A 22,298-nucleotide genomic window follows, 5' to 3' on the forward strand; every position below is an offset into this window, starting at 1 on the left:
GTTTAATTTTCCTGGGTGGTGTTCCTGAATTTTGGGGTGATCATTGCTCTCTTTCCCACTTACCCTGTGGCAACATTTTGGTGTTCGTGGAGCACCAGTACAGCAACCCAATGACTAATCTTGCAGCAGTGCAGATAATGAGGCTGAGCTTAAGCAGCACCTGTGTAAACCTTGTTCCATGACTGGAATTCTAGCTGCAGGTCTTACAGTCTGCCCTGTGCACAACAGATTACAGTGGTACCTCGGGTTAAGTACTTAATTCATTCCGGAGGTCCATTCTTAACCTGAAACTGTTCTTAACCTGAAGCACCACTTTAGCTAATGGGGCCTCCTGCTGCCGCCGCGCCGCCAGAGCACGATTTCTGTTCTCATCCTGAAGCAAAGTTCTTAACCCGAGGTACTATTTCTGGGTTAGCGGAGTCTGTAACCTGACGCGTATGTAACCTGAAGCGTTTGTAACCCAAGGACTGATTCCCCATAACTGAACAGTTCCAGTGAAAAAGTTTTTTTTTTCAGTTTTAACGTCTCAAGATAAGAAATTCCATGAGCTTTGCAATGTGTGGAATATAAGTATTCTGACAAGTTCTTTTAATTATCTGTGTGCTCAGATGGTGTAAAGGGAAACATCTGCAAAGATTCAGACAGGACCACTGTGCATTTTGAACTTTCATCATACTTCTCAAAGTAAAATGTTGACGTCAGTTCACAAATAGCTTAAGCAGCAAAACTAGACATTGGTGTGGATGAGTGTATCAGGCTACATAACAAGTCTTTCAAAAGAATATGAACTCACAGAATTAAAATGTACTGGCAAGATGCCAGAAGCCTGCACTATCTTCTGAGCAATGGATACTAGTTACTTATAGTATGTACCAATTCATCATTCCCCACCATGCACTGCTAGCTTTCTTTGTATAAATAGTATTGTTCTTGTCAATACTTTTTAGGGCTGGATGCCTAAAAACCTGTATTTTGGATGCATTATTTTATATAGATATTGGCTTGAATTTTTAAAAATTCACAGAAGGGAAGTTTCCTGTCTTTGCCTGTTTCTCTGCAGCCACATTTAACCCTCAAAATTCTCTCTGTAGGGTTAGTGGATCCTTCTGAACAATGTGGGATTGGACACTTCTGAGGGAGTGAGGAATTGACAACAAATAGTTGGAGGTCCACCCAATTTAGGCTGATCTTTCCCTCTGCCTGCATTCCACCCCACGTTGTCCAGGAACCACCTGTGACTTTCCAAAGAGATCTTTATGGTGGGTTGTAGTTGCAGTAGAGGCAGGAGTAAGAAATTTTATTACTTTGAACTTTCTCAAGTTTACTTAATTTAGGATTCAAGCCATTGTATATATGTATCAGCCTTCCCCAATCTTGTGCTCTCCAGATGTTTTGTGTTGCAGCTCAGTGGGCAGTGGACAGGGATGTAGCCTAAAACATCTGAAGAGCACCAGTTTGGGAAAGACTGGTGCATATGTATGCATATTGTGAAGAAGATGGTTTTAGATGAATCACCACCATGCATATTGTGATGGACAGCTGAGTCAGGCCAGAGTCTAATTCTAACTAATTCTTAGACTCTCTAAGTCTAATTAGAGAGTCTAATTCTCGTAGCCTCAGAATTCCACCAGAGTGCTGGGGCCTCTCCCTGATTGGCTACCAAGACAGCTAGCGGGAGGGGTGACGGCACTTTGAGGGGGAATTAAAAGGAGTGGTTTCTGAGAGAGGATTCAAAGATTCTTTAAGAGAGTGCAGGAGGGAGTTGGGAGTTGGTTCTGGTCTGTGTGTTTAACATCCACTTGGAGGGAAATATCTACAGCTAGAGAAAGGAGTCTCTGAGCTTAGGTTGGAAAACAGTGTTTAGTGCAGGGGTCAGCAACCTTTTTCAGCTGTGGGCCGGTCCACCGTCCCTCAGACCACGTAGTGGGCCAGACTATATTTTAGGGGGGGAAATGAACAAATTCCTATGCCCCACAAATAACCCAGAGATGCATTTTAAATAAAAGGACACATTCTACTCATGTAAAAACACGCTGATATCCGGGCCTTCCACGGGCTGGATTGAGAAGGCGATTGGGCCGCATCTGGTCCCTGGGCCTTAGGTTGCCTACCCCTGGTTTAGTGTCTTGGGAGAGTATTCAGACAGGAGTTAACTGGAGGGCTGAGTTTGAGCCAGGAGAAGTAGAAGCTGTGAGGAGGATACAGACTACTTGGGTCATACAGGAGGAGAGAGATCTTCTAGACAGAGAAGAATCCCAAGCTAGTTAAGAGGGGTGTGGTGATCCCCTGCGTGTGTTATACTGCTAGAAGTATTTCAACTGTGATTGATAAAAGGTTGGAAGACTGACAGAAAGTACCACCTTGTTTAAGAACCAAAGTATTAAGCTGTAACACCCATGCAACAACTAAGTTAAGAAACTGAAGTGAAATAACTTGAAATAAGCTAAGCATTTACCAACTAGTCTAGAAACCTGTAACACCAACCTGAAGAGTAATAACTGAAAATAAGCAACTGAAGTTTAAAAGAAGCTGTGTGTTTACTACCCTTTGTGAAGCTTCTAACATCCATTTTCGTATAATTATTAATAAGTTAACTGTTTTCTGAAAGAACTTTTATCTCCTGACAAATCATTGGTTTTACCAGTGGTTCTGTATAATAAACCTTTCTTATTTGTTCAACTCATGCAAAAACACTAGATATCCTGTGTTGGTTATAGAGTATATGGGGTCTATGGAGGGGGGTTCGCATCATTCTGGTGGCAGAGGTGGGATCAGCTGCACATATACAGTAATGTAGGTCAGATTGGCTATCAAGATATAGCTATCAAGGGGAACAGACTTTTTGAAGTGACTTAGGTGAGATTGACTTCAGGTGTAGCTTGCCATCTATATTTTCCATTGTTGTCTTACAGACTTCTTCTTTGGCAATCACTCATAGCTGAATAAGATTGTCTTCCATGAACACAGTCTTAACAGTGTGTCTGTAAGTGACTGTGGAGGCCAATTCTGGATCCACACGTCCTTCCACAGTGGGGGCATAGGTTTCTGGGCAGGAGTTGATCATGGTGAGGGTTTGCCAAACGTGCCTTCCTATTAGCACGTTTCTCCCTTTCGTTCTGAGTTTGACATCTTCAAAGTCCATGACACCTTTGGTAAAGGCTGTTCTCCATGTTTCACAAGCATACAGTAAGGTTGGTAGTACAATAGCTTTGTAAACAAGCATTTTGGTTTCCCTGCGAATGTCCTGGTCCTCAAACACTCTACACTTCAACTGAGAGAAAGCTGCACTCCCAGGGTTCAGGCGATGCTGGATTTCAACATCAATGCCAGCTATTGTGGAAAGATAACTGCTCAGATAGGAGAAGTGACTGACACTTTTCCAATGTTACACCATTGAGTTGGATTTGTGGTGCTGCAGAGGGGTTGTTTTGGGCTTGTTATAGAATCATAGTGACAGAAGGAACCTTGGAGGTCATTATTCCAATGCCTGCTCAATGCAGGATTCTTTTTCTAAAGCGATGAAGGATTCACCCGCAGCATTCCTGACAGATGGCTTTTCAGTCTCTACTTCAATATAGCCAAGGAAGGAAAGCCCACCACTTCCTGACACAGTCCGGTTCATTGTTGATTATTTCTTAGTGTGAGGATGTTTCTCCTAGTGTTAAATTGAAACCTTCTTTCTTGCAACTTCCACCTACTGGTTCCAGTCCTGTCACTGAAACAGTGAAGAACATGCCTGCTCCATCTTCTGTGAGACAGCCCTTCAGATATTTTAAGACCATCATGTTCTTCTCTGGGCTAAACATACCCAGCTCTTTCAACCACATTGGATTGTTTTAGCTATTCAAGCAGCCACATAGTTCTGCTGACTCATTCAACTTATGGTCAGTTAAAACACTTAGATCCTTTTCATACGCACAGTGAGGCCACAACTCAAATGTAATCTACTTATGCAATCATGACCTTAGGCACATGACTGCTAAATAAATAAATAAATGGGGAAAACCCATTTAAGCACTTAATGGGCCCTGGGAAGGTTGTTTCAGGTCTCTGGAAGCATGCCAGGGTCCTTGTGTTACCTTCCCAGAGCCCAGTAAGCAAGGCTGAGGGCAAAGTCTGCCCCAGACAGGTAAGGATGGTTGTTCAGGGCAGGGGGTGGTTCCAGAGGTTCGTGGCTTTACATGATTTTGCCTTTGTGCATGGACCCCTGGAACTGAACCATTGTGTAAGTGGTTGGCCCACTGTATTGCTTCCAAGCCAGGTCTCTCACATCTCACACTTGTGCCTCTGATTCAGAATCAAACAGAAGCACAAAGGTCACTTCTGTTATCAACTGACAGGCCTTATGATTACCAGTGGAGGCCCTGTTAGTGGGCTGCCTTGCGTTGGGTGAAAGATACTGTTTTTGGCAACCTTGAAATCAACTAACTGCGAGGATATATGCTGGTGATTTAAGTTCTGCCTGCACAGAGACATTGGACTGTATTTGCCACCTCAGGGGTAATTGCAAAGCTTACAAGTTCAGCATCCAGAACAGCACCTTGGAGAGCTCCTAGTGATGTTGCCCTGTTGGGGTTTCTTCCCTCATCACAACATGGACAATTGTTGCCACCACAAGAGCCTGGAACCACCCAAAGTTTCCAATCTTGTTTAAGGAGGAGTGCTTTTTAGTGTTATTCCCGGTTAATATTAGTATCCATCTAATATTCAACCCTTGTTAAAAATGAGATGATTTTTAAATAATATGCAATCAGTTGTGAAATGCAACAACCCTTCATCTCCCCCAAATATTTGCAGTTAAGAAAAATCGCCTATAGTTTAGCGATGAAGTATGGCCGTTGCTGAGAATAACAGTTGGAAAGTTTGTTGTTGAATGTTCATACACAAAAACTATTGAGCAAGTTATACAGAATGCTCATTGAGAAAAATATTTCAGCAAACACCTGTAAATAAAATGGAAAAAAGATTTGAGACATGAGGTATCACTAGACATAAGGAAATGGTTATGGCAATTTGTTTAACAAGCTATTAGTATAAATTTGAAAGGAAACTTTTATTAAAAAAATTAAATGTATAATTGCATCAAAAGGGGAGCAAATAATATAATATGGAGTTTTAAGACAATATTGGTCCTCTCCTAAAAGAACCTTTGGGGCAGCTATATTAAAAGAAAGTGAAACTGTAACTGGAGGTGAAATACTGGCATACCGATTAGTTACATTATTTGGTTATGGTAAAGATTTAGTTGTATTGGATGATAGAGAAATGGTATCTTTTAACAGCTATCTGCATAATGGTTTGTCATCATTGAAAATAAACGGAGTATGCCATTAGATCAGGCATAGGCAAACTTGGCCCTTCAGATGTTTTGGGACTACAACTCCCATCATCCCTAGCTAACAGGACCAGTGGGCAGGGATGATGGGAATTGTAGTCCCAAAACATCTGGAGGGCTGAGTTTGCCTATGCCTGCATTAGATTATTGAACGTTAAGGGTTTGGGAGATAGTTAGGGTGAAGGAAGATAGACACCCCAATGGGAAAGGGCTGTAGCTTAATGGCAGAGCACCTGCCTTGTATGCAAAAGGTCCCAGGTCCAATTGCCACCATCTCCAGGTAACAATCATGGAGATCTGCTGCCCATCAGTATAGACCATACTGAACTAGAGGGACATCATGTGAGACCTATTCCTCTTCAGTCATATTTTTATTGAAAGGTTTGGTGTTTTTATCATGCGCTGGTGTTACCAAGATACAAGAAAATGTTGAACTATACATATTATTAGAAACAAATGTAAATGTAAGAGTATTATGGGTTGATTTCATACTAAATACTTTTAAATGCTAAATAAATTAACACATTTAATGAATTAACACATTACATAAATAAATGTAAAAATGGGAGACAGGCGATGTGGGATTCACATGAGAAAAGAAAGGGGCTAGAGGCAAAGTGCTGCAAGGGAAGGGGCTGTATGGTCCTACAGGCCTTTGTTGCTCACGTAGCCACAGTTAGAAGATGTGTGCCAGCACAAGCCCTGGCATAGGCAACAAGCCTACGAAGGTTAAACTATACTTTTGTTTGGTGTTTGTTGCATGAAAGGATGCTGGAAACGAAGGTAGAAAGGAAATGGAAGTCTTGATGCATTAATTCTGTTTTGATGCTGGGATGCATCTTGTTAAAATGCAGCTTTAGCCTTGAATTTTCAAATATTTTTTTTACATATTCTGTAAAGTGTAAATTGAACCCCTTTATAAATGGATATTCATAAGGTTTGCCTTCCCCCTAATTCTGCCCTGGTAGTGTTTCAGAGCCAAACCCTTTCTTCCTTTGTCAATGCCATATTATTTCAAACACTTTTATAGAGGTGCTCCACAATATTTTTTAAGACATTGAACAATGGTATAAATCTACCCTCTAGTTAAGTGTCTAGCAATACAAGAAGTCCCATTTGGAAGCTGTATGGTTATTTCTGTTTACTTAAGTAATATAATATGTTGGAGCTCTAGACCAGCCCTGCCCCTGGCAAGTTAATGGAAATATTAGATGTAAGGCAAATTACGTTCCATACCTTCAGAACAGGTACCTCCTGGAAAAAACCTGCCTGCCCCTATACCTTTTACAATAAGTTTAACAGGTGATTTCCCCCCCTCATCACTGTGTCTTCATGCTGGGGAAAGCTTCAACTGGCAAATTTCTGCATGCCCCACTGCTGTAAAGGTAAAGGAGCAAGATCAGTGGGAAAAGGTGGCAACAGTAGAGGCAGGTATGCACCTGTCTGCTCAACTTTTCAGTGTCTGTGTATCAGTAGTAAACTGAGCAATAGTTCTCCTTTCTGGCAGGTCATATCACATTTCTAGGGCATTGTACAACAAGGTTCCTAGGACAATCTTGTCCTAATCAGTTTATTACATAACTAATTGATGCATGACTGCTGATGTGCAGGTAATTTTGGACCCGGAAGAAGGTGGATTGGGGATGGGTGGGCTTATGCATGTTCCACTGACACGCATGGGGGCAAAGAATGCAGCCCCAGCACAAATAGGGGTAGTGGTGTCTCTAGTTTCAACTGTGTGAATGCGGTGGATGTCAGCCCACTGTTCTTGGCAGCTCTTGGTAAAATGGTGTTAAAATAAAAGCATTAAAATATGGAAAGCAGACATCACAATAAGACAACCCGCAATAAAAGTAAAGTGTCATAAACCACCAAAATATGCAACAGCACCAGTACTAGAGAGCCAAAAATGATTCAATTGAATATTGGGGGGTTGTGGACTTTCTGTCATTGATCCTTTGGTTGAGATTCCTGCATTGCAGAAGGTTTGGCTAGATGACCCTTGGGTCCCTTCTAACGATACAATCCTGTGATTTTATGATTCTATGCTATCCCCAAGGTCTATCCCCAAGGAAAGAAGAAGAGAGGCAAATCTTGGGAGGTTACTATCGCCAGCATCAAGCCTGAAGGGTGTAGACTGTTGGGTACCCATGGTGAGGCTTGCATAATGCCTCTAATTATGAGGAAAATCTTGGAGGGAAAAATAGGGAGCGGTTGTTTTTCATGGTGTTACAAATGGCAAGGGAGGACTGGATGATCATCAGGGATTATGGAAAACGTAGTTCAGCAACATCTGGCAGTCCTGCTGTAGAGAATATCCAGAAGCCTTTTCCAGTAGAGGTTCATAAGACAAGCTGACTTTATGCTCTGAATGGAAGACAAGCCTGTCAATGTAGAATTCAGTGTACTTTTCATTAAGATTTTATTTGGTTATTTACAGCACCAACTCATGAATGCTGAATATACTGCCATATTCTTTTCTCTTTCTTTCACACTTTGTAGGTTTATCCTTCAGTCCAAAGGAGTAATTCATAGCCAACTCTTAGACAAACAAAAGATAGCGGAAGAGAAAATTAAGGAATTAGAGGTAAGTTTGGGGTTGGTAAAACGGCAGCTATTTATTGCATTTTTTATTTTCTGTTTTATACTGCCTTTTGTCCCAACGCAGACTTAACTTACACCTGCTTGCTTTATGCCAATAAGGATTGCTCCCTTATTGTCTCAATGGAAGTGATGCTAGAGGTTAACTGCACAGTGCTGTTTCTTCATCGCTTGTGAACTGATAATGTGAACCATGTTAATGTGTGTAATAAGTTATTGCTCACAATTGTATTTGAGGAACAAGAGGCTTGTGGTTTTCATTTATTAACCCCCTAATTGGTCACATGGAGATCACCAGCATCTCACTCTCAGTGGGCAAATTTGTAGTGCCTGCATATCCTCAAGCTGCAGCAGTCTAGGAGCAGGTACTGAAACGGGCAGAGATCTCATCCACTGCAGAAAAGAATATGAAAAGGCAGACATGACAAACACCCTTTTGATAACTTGTTGTAGGATTGTTTCAGCTTCGGAGCTTTCAGTCATACCCAAATCAGTGAGTTGTTCACCTTAACATTTCCTTGGCAAAAATATTGGCATGGCAAATATATTCTTGGTGTTCAGTATTTAAAAAAAGGACTTGCCGTGAGAGAGAGCTTCTGGCAATTTCCTAGTCTTTGAACATCTATTTTTAGCTATTTTAATGGAAAGGAGGGAATAGATACGTTCAGGAACAACTGTGTTAATGATATGAAGCAAGCTAACATTTTAATAACATTTGGGGCTGAATGTCAGGTCTCATCAAATGAAGACAAAGTCTCCTTGACTCGGCAGCTAAGGACAGCCTTGGCGGCCAGTGCAGGTCAGATGCCCTAGAGGAAAAATGGCAGACATATTAGAGCTATATTTGTTCCTCTTTCAAAAATGCATTTGGAAATAACAGCTGTCATTTCTCCATGATGATGGCCACGGCCTCATTGCTAGAACAGTTGGCATTGGGGTTCATGGTCAGCATTCTGAACAAAGTTTCCTCTTTTTTTGGCTGGTTTTATAGTTAGTTTTGTATAATGAGCCTTCAATACATTGTGGCTTCTGCTAAGCTTCTGTTTGTGGTAGGAAATGGTACTTGACTTTTTGAACTTCCAGAGAGCTTGCTGAGCTAAACGAAATTGTTGGACCTCTTCTTCAGTTGCAGCCTTGATAACCCTGAGGCAGCAGAGCTGGCTTATTCATCTGTGCTTTGAACCATATGATAGCCTATGAAGTATCTGTGCTGCGACAAGGTTAAATTTTGCCAGAAGCGGAGTGGATTTTAGGAGTGAATAGTTCAGGGAGGTGGCAGCTAGATTTCGTTCGTACCACTTTTGCTAGTTACCTTCATTGCATACTCTCCAACTCTACCATTATTACAGTTGTCCTATATTTCAGTCTGGGTTGATGAAGCCTCATACTGGAGGCACAGTCTTCTGTCTTGATCCTCCTTGGCTGTGTGACAGAACCTCCCACATCATTCATGGGCTGATGAATTTGCAACCGTTTCAGAACCAGATGTGAAAAGTGTGTCTGCCATGTTTTCACAGCTAAAGTACTGTGGTGAAGAGACCTAATGTGATAAAATGAGGGGAAAGTAGTGCCTTTAAGATTTTAAGAAGCTGCATGTTTTGAAAATTGCATAATTGAGAAGGGGTTTTGTTTCATCCAGTTTTTTTGATGGTGAGAAGATGACCTCACTCACCTAACACAAGTGTTGAGAGCAGCCTTCCCCAGCCTGGTGCCCTCTGGATATTTTGGACTATAACTCTCTTCAGCCCAGCAAGATTGGGGAAGGCTGGTTAAGGGGTGGTACTTCACAATTTGCTTTGGAGAGTAAATTTTATATTAATCGAGTGTCCAAAAACCATGTTTTTCTCTTTTTCTGAATAGTGCTCCTCATTGATTAATATATGGGCTATATTTTTGAGCTAGACCACCAAGCATGTCTTGGAAGAAATATATTGTGCTATATTGTGGCATGCCCTAACAGCTTTTGTATTGCACACATTCACTTTTTTGCCCCCTATAACAGCCACCTCTTTTGCTGTTGTAGGGAAACCTGAGCAACTGGGAAGTTCTCCTGCTCACATTTTTGAGATTTTTCAAAGACTTCCTGCTGCTGCAGTTTGGAGCTGCATCTCCAATTGGCATGGCTGCCTTCTAGTAGCAGTACAGAGGTTTGGGGAGGTGTCTGCATGCAGACTCCAAGACAGTGTTATCCGACTATATATTTCATACACATCTGGAAGCATGTTGTGATATTTATCCTCCTATTAAAACTTTTTGCAAAGAAACATAGAGGCATTGGTCTTGTAGTTGTTCACGTAGAAGACAAAGATTATGACTTAGCACGAACAAACAAGTGTGCTGATGCACAGTAAGAAAACAGTGGCTGCTTTCTCTCTCCCAGCTGAGACTGTGCCACCAGGAATAAAGCGATGGTCTGGTTCAGTGTTATGTCAGAACTCAGACTTGTGGTTTGTCTCACATCAAACAAACAGTGAGCTGCAACCAAGGCTTATTCTTGACTTACGACTTGTGATTTGCTTGGGGGAGACAAACCATGAGCTTGAGTTGGGCTGTAATGCTAAACCAAACAAAGGCTTAGCTTCCATAGCATGGGGGCAGCAGAAGTGTGGAAGAAACAAAGCTGCCACAATTTGCTAATTGCACCAGCATGCTTGCATGTTCACACTAAGTCATAGTTGGCTTGGCACTACAGAATTAATACATCTTGTCCAATATTGTCCACTTCAACTGGCAGCAGCTGTCTGAGATCTTGGGTCAGACATCTTTCAAGGTCCCACTGCCTGAGGTATTTTGCCACTGAGACGAAGCCTGGAACCTTCACCATATACAAATATGGCTGACCTATGGCCCTTTCCTCAGAACTGCTTGCAGTTGTGGGAAGCATTTTTCCTGCTGATGATGTGGGCCTCTCCCACAGCCTTGACAATATTGAATATTCTTGATACCGTATTGGCCCGAATATAAGCCGCACCTTTAAAATTCAAGGGGAGAAAAGAAAAAAAGACAATGCCCGAATATAAGCCACTCCCTTCACATTCCGCAGGCACTCACACCTGTTCCGTTTTACTGTATGTCTGTTTCAGCAGCGATATTGTAAAAGCCAGTTTTTGTAAGGTTGTGAATTTAAGCCGCACTTTAACTTTTCATGGTTGGAATTTGGAAAACAGGGTGTGGTTTATATTTGGGCCAATACAGTAAGTGTTCATGAGGGGAGGTGGGGAGAGATCTATTTTGGAAGCATCCTAAAATGATAACAGCCCACTTTTTTTTGCTTAAAAATGCTAGGAGAAACTATTTCAGGAAAGAATAATTTGATTTCATTGTGGTACATGATAGTGCTTAGTGCTTCAATGTGGCATTTGAGAAAAAGCAAGTTTTCTGATGCTGTAAAGACATGGAAAACACCCATTTCTCCTTAGTGGAGGAAGTGATTATGGCTGTGTGTTTTCACTGTTAGTACTTGATAATCCTTCTCTCCCCCTTACTATTCTCAGCCTGCTTAGTTGTTGGGCGTTGTCAGACGAAGTGGCTAAAAATAACAAATAAGGGGGAGGCTGCTATAAGGTGGATTTCTCTACTACTGCGACTTGCTGTATTTATATTTACCATATGATGGGGGAGGCTGGGCAGTGGGAGAGAGAAGGCCTGTTTGGCATTCTTGATAAATGGGATATACTGTCCCAGCCTATGGGGGCCATCTCTTGGTAGGTTTTAGAGAGCTTGTGATCTAAAGTGGGTTCTTCCTTAACAAATAAGTGCAGAGTTTCATCTCATTATTCAGTTGTTAAATTTAGATATACTGCTTAAACTTAATCATTCATTTTAGAAAGGCATCTAGTTTTGGCAAAAGGCTTCAAGTAGCAGGGAACTCTCCACAATTCTGCTTGATATCTTCATATATTTTTTACCTTCTCCCTGTTACCGTGATGACTAATATTTTACTGCTTGGCAAGTAGAAGATCCTGTCGTCTCTTCAACAACCCCCTCACCCATTCAAAATGTTTTAAGGAAACTGCTTGATCAGTGAGGGCTATTCTAATCAGTCCACCAGACCTGCTGAAGTTGCAAATTAACAGAAGCTGTGCAGGACATGGGTGAGCCTGTGATACCATGCTGTCCCAGTATTCTGACAGATAATTTTCTCCATAGTGGTGGGAAGCAATGAATGCACGGCTGCTGGAGCAGGGACAGATTGCTTGGCTCCAGCTGCAAAGGGGAGTAGTGTGGGAGAGTTTTAGCAGAATGCCCAGGTGTGCTGCTTACCTGGCTTCCCAGTGCTGGGGTCATGGCAGGTTACTGACAGGAGGGAAGGTGAGGCGATGGAGAGGTTGGTGCCAACACCTCCCTGCTGCCTCACCTCTTCCTCTTGGAAACTGCCCATGACCGCAGTGGTGGGAAGCCGCCCTGCCCCACCAGCTGCTACTGGAGGAGAGGTTGCAAGGTGAATGGGCATGTGCCATGGGGCAGAGTTTGCCAAGGGCCACGGGATTTAGATATACCTTCAAAATGATAATAGCTCTATGGGCTGAGAGTGGGTTATAAGGAAACTCTCTGCTCTGAATACAAATACGTTGCCCAATCAGGTTTCTCTCACCTGCATATGGTTTTTAAAGCCACCTTTTGTATGTACAGAGGCTACAGTATCATTCTAAAATACTTTCTGAACCTGTTTTTATTTTGGTCTGTCACTGTTTTTTACTGTAGTTTTCTTGAGTATATGAATATGTTAAATTGAAAGTAATGTATACACATTTTAGTGTGTTACTTTCAAAATCGGTGATTTAAAAGATTGTTCTCAGTCACTTTTGTCTCAACATACTGTTTTTGGAAAATAAATTTTATCTTTGTGAGATTTCCATCCTTTTGTAAGTTTCCAGTGGAGAAGGCTTTTAAAACAAGCCAACTCCCATACAGCCAAGTAAAACTGACTCTTCCCAAAGTCCCGCCATAGCAAAACACCCCTCTCCCCCTGTTTCTTTCCACCAGTATTTTAATCTAGGTTGTCTAATGTTGACACAGCTGCACAATCATGATAACATTCCTAATGAGTGATGGGAGTTTTCTGATTTCTTGATTTTCTGCCTTCTGCTTTTCCAACTTTGTTCTGTTCTGAGCACTTTAGAAGTGATGTCCCTCAGGTCAGTGTCAGCGGCAAAGTGCCTCTTATATGCTGTTTAGGCCAAGGCCACATCAAGGATTTTTGCTCTTTAAATAAATCAGTATTTTGGCACTTTTGCACCCTCCTTCCCCTGCCCCACCAAATCTGCATTGCTGCTTCTTGGTTTTCAAAATTCAAACATTTTGAACAGAATGTTTCTGGGTTGTCCTAAGTGCCTTCCACTGAAAATGCATGTTTGAAATGCAGAACTACTCCTAAGTATCTGTGTCCTTGTTGATGATTAGGCTGTCTTGAGCGTAGGTCTTGGAATTTGTGCTGAAATCACTTTGCACCTAAACCTGGTCTCCATGTATTGGATCAGGATTGCCAGTAAATAGAGGATTTATTATCCACTTTTTACCCACCTTGTATAGTGGGTTTTAGAGATGGTGTCTTATGCGTTGTGCTGCCTGACTTCAGAGCAGTGAGATAGTAACTCATCTGATATCTCCACTTGGGACAGTTACATCTGTGATTTTTCTACAGAGCCTCACTTGCTAGTCATATATCTCACCCTCAAGGTCTTTTAACATTGCTCTAGGCCATACTTTGACAGTCATTGCACGAGTAATCTCTACTCACAGAATTAATTTTATTTGCATTTATCTCAAGTATGATGACCCACCCTACACATTCCTTGCTGTTCCTTCCTCACTTTGGTTTGCTATGCAAAACCAGAATAATAGATTTTTTTGCCTCTTCTGGGAGGAGCAGGACATGTTTAAACAGACTAGTGTGTAGCATTGCTTAGATCAGAGCTGACAAAGCTTTGACTCATCCTAGCTAGACACACCTTAGTGTTCAGGTATGTGGCTGTGATGTCACAACTTCCTGCCTGGCCCACACCTCTCATTTTTACACACCTTTCACTTCGCTTGCAGCTAAATGTTAATAGATGGGACGAGCCCTTCCTTGTCTATTGTACATAACTGTCGGGCACATAAAAGTGTTTGCCAGGAAGGCTGGGCTCTTTATTGACCCATAGTTGATACCTTGCTTTCAGATATGTGAAAAATGTAAGATTTCCTTTACAGTCAGAAATGGTTTCTAACAGCAAACAGCTTTGAGTTTACACCTGCCAGTCTGTAAAAGTTGAGAAGACACTCACTAGTGTCACCAAGAGACAAAAAACCAAGATAAAGCTATGCATGTGAACAAGTGGGACTTAATTATCCAGATAATAAAGATGTGAAAGGGGGAAAATGGCTTAGTTGCTTCATTTTAATGCTTCATTTCCTTTTCCTTTTAATAAGTAATTTGGAATTAGTTCATTTGTTTTGGTTTTCTCATCCATTTTGATGAGACATTCATCCATTCTTCTGCTGCCTGCATCCTTTGTGTTTTCCATCAAATGGCATCTTTTCTGGTGTTCTGCTGCCAACCATCCATGCACCAGTCCTACCATATTTCAGACAGATGGGCAAAGCATGCCCATTTTATAGACAAGTTGATTTTTTTATACACTACATTACATTGTTTACATTAATTTCACTGGGAGACCCAGCTGTATTCCAGCTTGTCACTTGTCTGCCTGAAATTCTCAAAGGCATTTTTCCAGAACTTGTGATAGGCAGAGATGCAATAATTTTCTTCATTTGCCACATTGGGAATGGCCAGCAGTATTCAACAAGGATCATAAACAAAATTTCACAAGCTGTCTATACAGCTTTAACCCTCATGAATTGTATCTGATGTTTTTTTAAGCTGCTGCTGCTGTTTTATTTATGCCCCACCCATCTGGCTGGGTTTCCCCAGCTACTCTTGATGGCTTCCAACACATATAAAAACATCAAACATTTAAAACTTCCTGATACAGGGCTGCCTTCAGGTGTCTTCTGAAAGTTGCATAGTTACTTGTTGCAGTGTTATTTATCTCCTTGACATCTGATTGGGAGGGTGTTCCTTAGGCCAAGGCCTGCCACTGCCAATAAGGTCCTCTGCCTGGTTCCCTGTAGCTTTGCTTCTTGCAGTGTGGGAACTGCCAGAAGGCCTTTGGAGCTGGACCTCAGTTTCTGGGCTGAGCAATGGGGGTGGAGATGCTCCTTCAGGTATACCGGGCTGAGGCTGTTTAGGGCTTTAAAGGTCAGCACCAACACATTGAATTGTGCTCAGAAATGTATTGGAGCCAATGTAGATCCTTTAGCACCGGTGTTATATGGTCTCAGCCATGGATAGGCAAACTAAGTCCCGGGGGCCAGATCCAGCCCGATCACCTTCTAAATCCAGCCCACGGATGGTCCGGGAATCAGCGTGTTTTTACATGAGTAGAATGTGTGTTTTTATATTAAAATGCATCTCTGGGTTATTTGTGGGGCAAAGGAATTCGTTCTTCTTTTCTCAAAATATAGTCCGGCCCCACACAAGGTTTGAGGGACAATGGTGAAAACATTTGCTGACCCCTGGTGTCGGCAGTCATTCCCAGACAACAGCCTAGCTGCCGCATTCTGGATTACTTGTAGTTTCTGAGTCACCTTCAAAGATAGCCCCACATGGAACTCATTGCAGTAGTCTGAGGGCGGGGGGCGGGGGGGCGGATAACCAGTAGTAGTGACACGTGGTGGTAGTAGTAGTAGTAGTAATAATAATAATAATAATAATAATAATAATAATTTATTATTTATACCCTACCCATCTGGCTAGGTTTCCCCAGCCACTCTGCGTGGCTACCAACAGAATTAATGATGATGATGATGATGATGATAATGATAATAATAATAAAAATAAAAAAGCAATAAAACCCCAGACATTAAAAACTTCCCTAAACAGGGCTGCCTTCAGATGTCTTCTAAAAGTCAGATAGTTGTTTATTTCCTTGACATCTGGTGGGAGGGCATTCCACAGGGCAGGCGCCACTACCGAAAAGGCCCTCTGCCTGGTTCCCTGTAACCCACTTCTCACAGGGAGGGAACCACCAGAAGACCCTCGGAGCTGGACCTCAGTGCACTGCTGATCTTTATCTGGCACCCAACTGGGGTTGACAGTCTGATTTCTTTCTGTTTATATTCCACTGTCCATGACAAGAGGGTGTTCAAAGCTGTGCTAGACTTCTGGGTCAGGTTACATGTTGTACTCAGTTGCCAGACACGCACGGCAGCCGCCTGTGTTGCAAGTAGGGAAATACAGTCCACCTTGTAAGGATTCTGGCACCTCAGCAGTCTTTGGCAATTCACTGCACTGCAAAAGATACGTAAGCGTGCTGTGTGGGTTTCTATGTCCACCTTTAACCGGGTATTACTAGTTGCCTGTGATTTTCAGTCATTGAGGTTGGGCCTTCCGGTGTACTGTATGTACCTGTTAACAGCAGGTGGACTCGTCTTGTCCTCTTTGCTCCTGGTGGTGGTGTACAATTTGTTTTCCATTTTTATTTGGTTTGTGATCTGTTGCATCCAGTGTTTTTATTTGAATGGATTTTCAATGCTCCAGTTAAATTACTAGACAAATAAGTAACTTGATAGTATCTGTCTATCTTAAGTTGCTTATTTATATGCCTTGTAACACAGACAACTTGGCCAGAGTCTGGAATATGAGGAAATCTAGGTGGATTCATCTCTGATTTATTTTGAACTGATGCTGCTCAAATTTTGGAGACCTTGCCCTGTCCTGGATGCAGCTTTTCTTTAGAGAGGTACATGAAACAAGCTGGGCATATTGGATTGAATAACTTTGGAAGGAGAGGAATGGGCATGTGGACTATTGCTATAGATGGGTGACAGAAGATAGGTATGATTCTTTGGCCTTAAATAGAGGAGTTCTGTGAATGGTATATATATTAAATCTGGATGTGTAACAGCATATTTTGTTTGCTCTTAGATGAGTTTACAGGGTCACTTACTTCCTTTGAGTTCAGTTAGATTAGTTTAAGAGACAAAGCCTTCAAGACTTTTCACTTGGAGTGTGATTATATCATTGCTTGCTTGCTTGTTCTCTGCATTGAAAATCTTTTGATATAAAAGCAGATTGTAAATTTTCTAAATACATAAGATAAACTTCACGGATCATAGGATAGTTAAAAATATTTGACTTCATTGCCCTCAGATGGTTACATCTTTCCATTCAGCTGAGAACTATGTGGGCAATTTTAAGCATTCCAGTGATGGCGGCAGCTCCAGAAACTCAGTAGAACCATAGTAACTTCACATTGCTCCTGTCTGACACCTCCCTGTGGGACAGGAGCTTTTCCCCCCCTTGGGGCTGGAGAGAGGAGTACCCTCCAGAGAAGCGAGAGTGCCCTGCTGTGTCTCGAGATATGATTATCACTTTCCCTAAGAGTGTTCACACACAGTGTCAAAAGAATGTAAAAAATGAGAAGTGTTAACTTTAGAGATTCATAAACTCCAGGCCAGACATTTTTTTGAGACTGTGTCACAAGACACTTGACATCAGGGGTTTTAATTCAAGGCAATTGTATCATACCCAAGGATTCCAAGCCTTCGTGAATGAAGGCATCTGATTATGAGCATCTAACAGGCTGACACTTCAGAATGTGATGCCAGTGCTTGAGAAGAGCATCTTCAGAAAAGGAAGCTGACCTTGCCATTTAGCTCTGTAGATGCAGGGATGCTGATCTATCTGTCCCCTTTGGTCCAGACATAGCAGCATTCTGCTGCTGCTGCTTGGAGCCTGTGACTGAAACTGGCTAGTCTGTTCAGATTGCCAGCTCTGTAAGGATAGCAGACTTCACAAACCAGCCTTCTCCGATATGTTGCCCTTCAGAGGTTTCAGCTTTCATCAGCCTTTGTTAGCATGGGCTGCCGAAAACTGGGAAGTTAGTTTTAGGGAATAAATGGAACACATTTCTTACAGTGTCTTAACATCTAATCCTCAGAGATATTGCGGCAAAAGCTTCAATCAGACGGATTGGCCATGAGCCAATGTAGCACTTAACTGCCAAGATTGTAATAATTTGATTCATATTTGCAATAGCCCTATGAACAACTCAATGCTGCATCCTATACCTGAGCCAGAATCAGGAGTTCAGTTAGCCACCCACCTACCTATTCCAACATATAGTAAGTAGCTGTATAATCTCTCTTCTATGCAAGGCAGACGCTGATCAGGAAATTGTATGCTTAGTTTTCATAAGTCAGTCATTGTGGAGTCTGACTCACGGGTTCCTGTGTGGTTGTGGAATTCCTGCAGGGTGACTGTTGCCTTGATCTCTTTTCTGGATACCTGTTTGAATGGCAGCTATTTACAGATTTTGCTAGAAAAATTGCTTTGAAGATATGCTGGAAGCCAAAAGCCAGGTGGGTGGGTGGATAGCAGCAGGTTGCTCCATTAAGGGCCTGCACAAGTTGTGAGCCCATCGGGGGCTCTTGGCTGGGACATCTTCAGTTTGGTCAAAAGTTGTGCAGGGCTGACTCAGCCGTAGACCATTAAGGTCTTGGCAGAGAATGTGGGAGAGTCAGCAGTGGCCGAACCAGGCAAGCGGCTTTTTCTTCCGCCAGTGTGCTGGAGGTTGAGAAATCCATTCTGGATGGTAAGATGGTGGTTACACTGGAAATTCTGCTACCTTTTTGCAATTGATTTAATTTCTCAGAGGACAAAGAGCAGCCAGACATTCCCACTGTGTTGATTCATTAGAGAGAAATATTTGTCAGACTTGGAATGATTAGTTCCCCATGCACAGTTGCCAGGTGAACTTGCTTTCTCAAGCAGGCTCTCTGTGTGGCATTAATATAGACCACTGTCCTTCCGATAAGTATGTTGAGCCAGAATATTGTACACTTACTTCTCAAAAATCATTTTTTTTCTTTGTTCTCATGGATGATGATTGCCATTTGAAAAGCTTTGTTCATGAGAGTTAAGAAGTTTCCTACTTTCCCACTTCCTACACTTCTGGTGCCTTCTGCATTATTATTGTTGTTATTATTATTATTGTTGTTAATTATTATTTTGTATACCGCCCTGTACCTGCATGGTACAGGTTTGTAAACTTTTTATTCTTGCTGCCATGTGGTCAGGTGGAAACAAATAGTATAAAGCTAGAAAGTGTTTCCTGCTTTGCGGTGATGGCCCATTTTTGTCCTGGGATCCAACACTGGAGCTGGTAATCATACCAGACTCTCGAAGGAAGCTGGCAGCTGGGGCACCTAACTGGCCCAAGCCTTCAGAGCCACTAGAGAGATAACTGACATAGGTTGAATCCCACCTGGGCAGTCTGGATGGGAACGATGATGCGGCCATTCCAGCATTCCTTGGCATATATGAGCCCTTTTCTGGATGGTGTGCCTGCTGGGGAAATGGCTTCACTTTTTGTTGGAAAGTTATTAACAATGACTGTGGGGACAAGTGTACTAGTTCCACCCATGAAAAGGGAATCGTTCTACATGTGCACTGCTTTCTCTCATCCATGTATGAGTCTAACCTCCACCCACCCACCCACCCCATTCCCACTAGGCCTTCTATCTTACTGGGAAGTCAACATACCTTTCTGGTCTTTGGGCTTTTTGAGAGAAACGGCAGGCAAACAAGAGAGGAGAGTTGGCAAAACACCATGGTGGCACCTCACCTTTGAAATGCCTTCCCTAGAGAGGCTTGCCTGGCATCAACTCATTTATCTTTCCAGCACCAGGTGAAGACTTTTTAATGTGTGCGTGCCTTTTGCTTATTTTGATATTGCGTCCTCTTACTGGTTTGAGTTTTGTGGCTTGTGATGGGGGTGAGCGGTGGTCCTACTTGCCTTAGCCAGCACCCCGTTGCACTCCTGCTGGCAGGGCAGGAATAAGGGTGGAAGAGAGTTCTGGGGGTTCCTCTGGTTTTCTCCCAGGTTTGTTTTGTTTTTTAAATAAAAGAACACTTCATTTGGAAAGCAATAAGAGGGAATTAAAGGGGCTTGAGCTCTGTTCTTTTCTTGTCACCCCTCTTTCCTGCCCCAAATACTCCTGCTGTATGACACAGTCTGCATCAGAGCACCCACAGTGGTGAGTCAGCGCTGGCTGTGCTAGCACAGAAGTTTGCAGTGATGCGTATAGATCTGTGCAAACCATCTACCTTGTCCCCAGCTCCCAGAGCAGAAATATTTGGTGGATGTTTCAACCAGGCCCTTTTAAAACTCATTTGTAATACCTCTTTAAGGATGTTTTAGTCAGGATTTCCTGACAAAGGTATTGAAAATCATTCAGCTTAGAAACATGGTCATTTACTAAGTTTTCCGCCTGTGTCTTCAATTAAATAAAACATTGGATTGAAAATTATATTGCTCTTCTGTCTTGAGTAAAACTCATATTGAAAACTAGATATCAGAGGTTTGTGGCCTAGAGGAATGGCTGACATACTTTTGCAAGCAACATTCCTCTGTTTTGGGTTGTGCTGGCATTTGCCTCTTTCCTGGCTTAAAAACAAGGTGTTCCTCATCTGCCATTAGTTAGGTGCTCATGAGTACCTGCAAAGAGGAGGGGGGAGCCTAAAGCTAGGCTTGCACCCTGCTGTCTGGAGCAAGGGGGGCATGAGGACAGAGCAGTACAGCCCTCGTTTCCTTTGTCAGGAAGAGGAAGTGGTGAAACCCCATCTCTAGGCAGAGCAATAGCCCTTGTGTCTAGTAGCCATTACAGTGGTACCTCAGGTTACATATGCTTCAGGTTACAGACTCCGCTAACCTAGAAATAGTGCTTCAGGTTAAGAACTTTGCTTCAGGATGAGAACAGAAATTGTGCTCTGGCAGCGCAGCAGCAGCAGCGGGAGGCCCCATTAGCTAAAGTGGTTCTTCAGGTTAAGAACAGTTTCAGGTTAAGTACGGACCTCCGGAACGAATTAAGTACTTAACCTGAGGTACCACTGTATCCGTCTTGTCTAAGGAGAATACCTTTATCCTCCACAATTTTGTCTAACCCTCTTTTAAAGACATCTAAATTCCTCCAACCTTTTCAGCATGGTTCTTTTTAGGGGTGCTAGCCTCAGTTTGATAGTTGGCCCACTGATGTTGATGGACATGAGTAGCTAAGGTTCAGGTCTACTCTGAGTGGAGCTTGATGGAATACAACTCTTTGCTGTTGCTTTTGTGCCTTTCAGCAGAGAAAGTCGTACCTGGAGCGGAGTGTGAAGGAAGCTGAAGATAACATCCGGGAAATGCTGATGGCTAGAAGAGCACACTGAGGGTTTCATCCCCACCACTGCCTGCCCCTTACCTTTGGACTGAACAGTTGGAAGCCAAGCATGTTTGAAACCTTGCAATATAGAACTACCTGTTGAAGACACAAGGAGCTTGAGTTACGTCATGTCAAACCCTCCCTGTATTTTGGTGCACCAGTAAATCCTTTCTGTGTTATATAATGTGGTTGCCCAACCTGTCCTGGGTTCTCTGTTAACATGGACATTTTTCAGACGCCTCTTCTGTTGTCCCACATCTGCATTATTCTAGTTTCAACTTCCCACAAATTTTTCTGTTGAAAACCGAGCTGTAGTTCAAGAATAAGGCCTGGTCAGCCTTGGTCTGTTCTGCACCATCAGCAATAAGCATGAGGTCTTTGCGGAAAGGAACGGGTGTTTTGTTTGTGCTCCTGAATGCCATGCTTATGCCAGTCAATCTGGGATTAACCTAATTCTGGTTACACGGGGGGGGGGGGGTTGTGGGGAGATAGAAGCAGAACTCCTGTTCAGAGTGCTAGGATTCATTCTTTCCGCTTGCCTCTCCCTGTAGAAAAAGGTGTGCAGGGCAGTTAATGTCTAGGGACCAGGAACTCTAGGAAAAGCAGTACATAGGAACTGGGGGAACTGGATGTACACTGGCTGGATTTTGGCTTTCAACAGGATCGTGTTTTGGTGTGGCAAAGCTTGAAGGGGGGGATGGATTCCACAGTCGAGGAGATTAGGATGGTGGGAGTGGTTCATAGTTGGCATGGCGCAGTCGGAGTGCCCTTTCAGTGGGCAAACAAGCAGCTTGTTGCTGTGAAAGACGCCCATAAACCGTTGCCAAAAATATACCAGGACTCTGTAACATTTGCAGCCCTTAAAGGGTAAGAGGAGGATGTCATGCTGCTGCCACCTTGTGGCTGATATCTGTACCATGAAGCCTGCTTCCCCCATTTTATCCTCACAACAACTTGGGTAGATTAGGCTGAGAGACAGTGACCCAGAGAAATACTGCCTCCTAGCTGTCCTAACCTGAAACAGCTCCTGTTTTATCCATGTTGACAGTGCCCCATTGAAAATGCCCCTGCTCCAAGGTTGAATTAACACAGAAGAGACCAGTTGAGGACAGTATTT

General features: G+C 42.7%; 1 protein-coding gene across 1 annotated transcript in view; it reads left to right on the top strand.

The window, feature by feature from the left end:
* PFDN1 (prefoldin subunit 1) overlaps positions 1–21,365 on the top strand; it is a 30,298-nt gene extending 8,933 nt beyond the window's left edge. Inside the window, exons 3-4 of the mRNA XM_081015249.1 lie at positions 7,838–7,922; positions 21,105–21,365. Coding sequence (XP_080871375.1) covers positions 7,838–7,922; positions 21,105–21,188 — 169 coding nt within the window. The 3' untranslated portion in view covers positions 21,189–21,365. The remainder of the gene's footprint in view (positions 1–7,837; positions 7,923–21,104) is intronic.
* Positions 21,366–22,298: the final 933 nt, after the last annotated feature.

Source organism: Podarcis pityusensis (genome assembly GCF_964106645.2).
Source record: "Podarcis pityusensis genome assembly, chromosome: 7".
Taxonomy (NCBI): Eukaryota; Metazoa; Chordata; class Lepidosauria; order Squamata; family Lacertidae; genus Podarcis; species Podarcis pityusensis.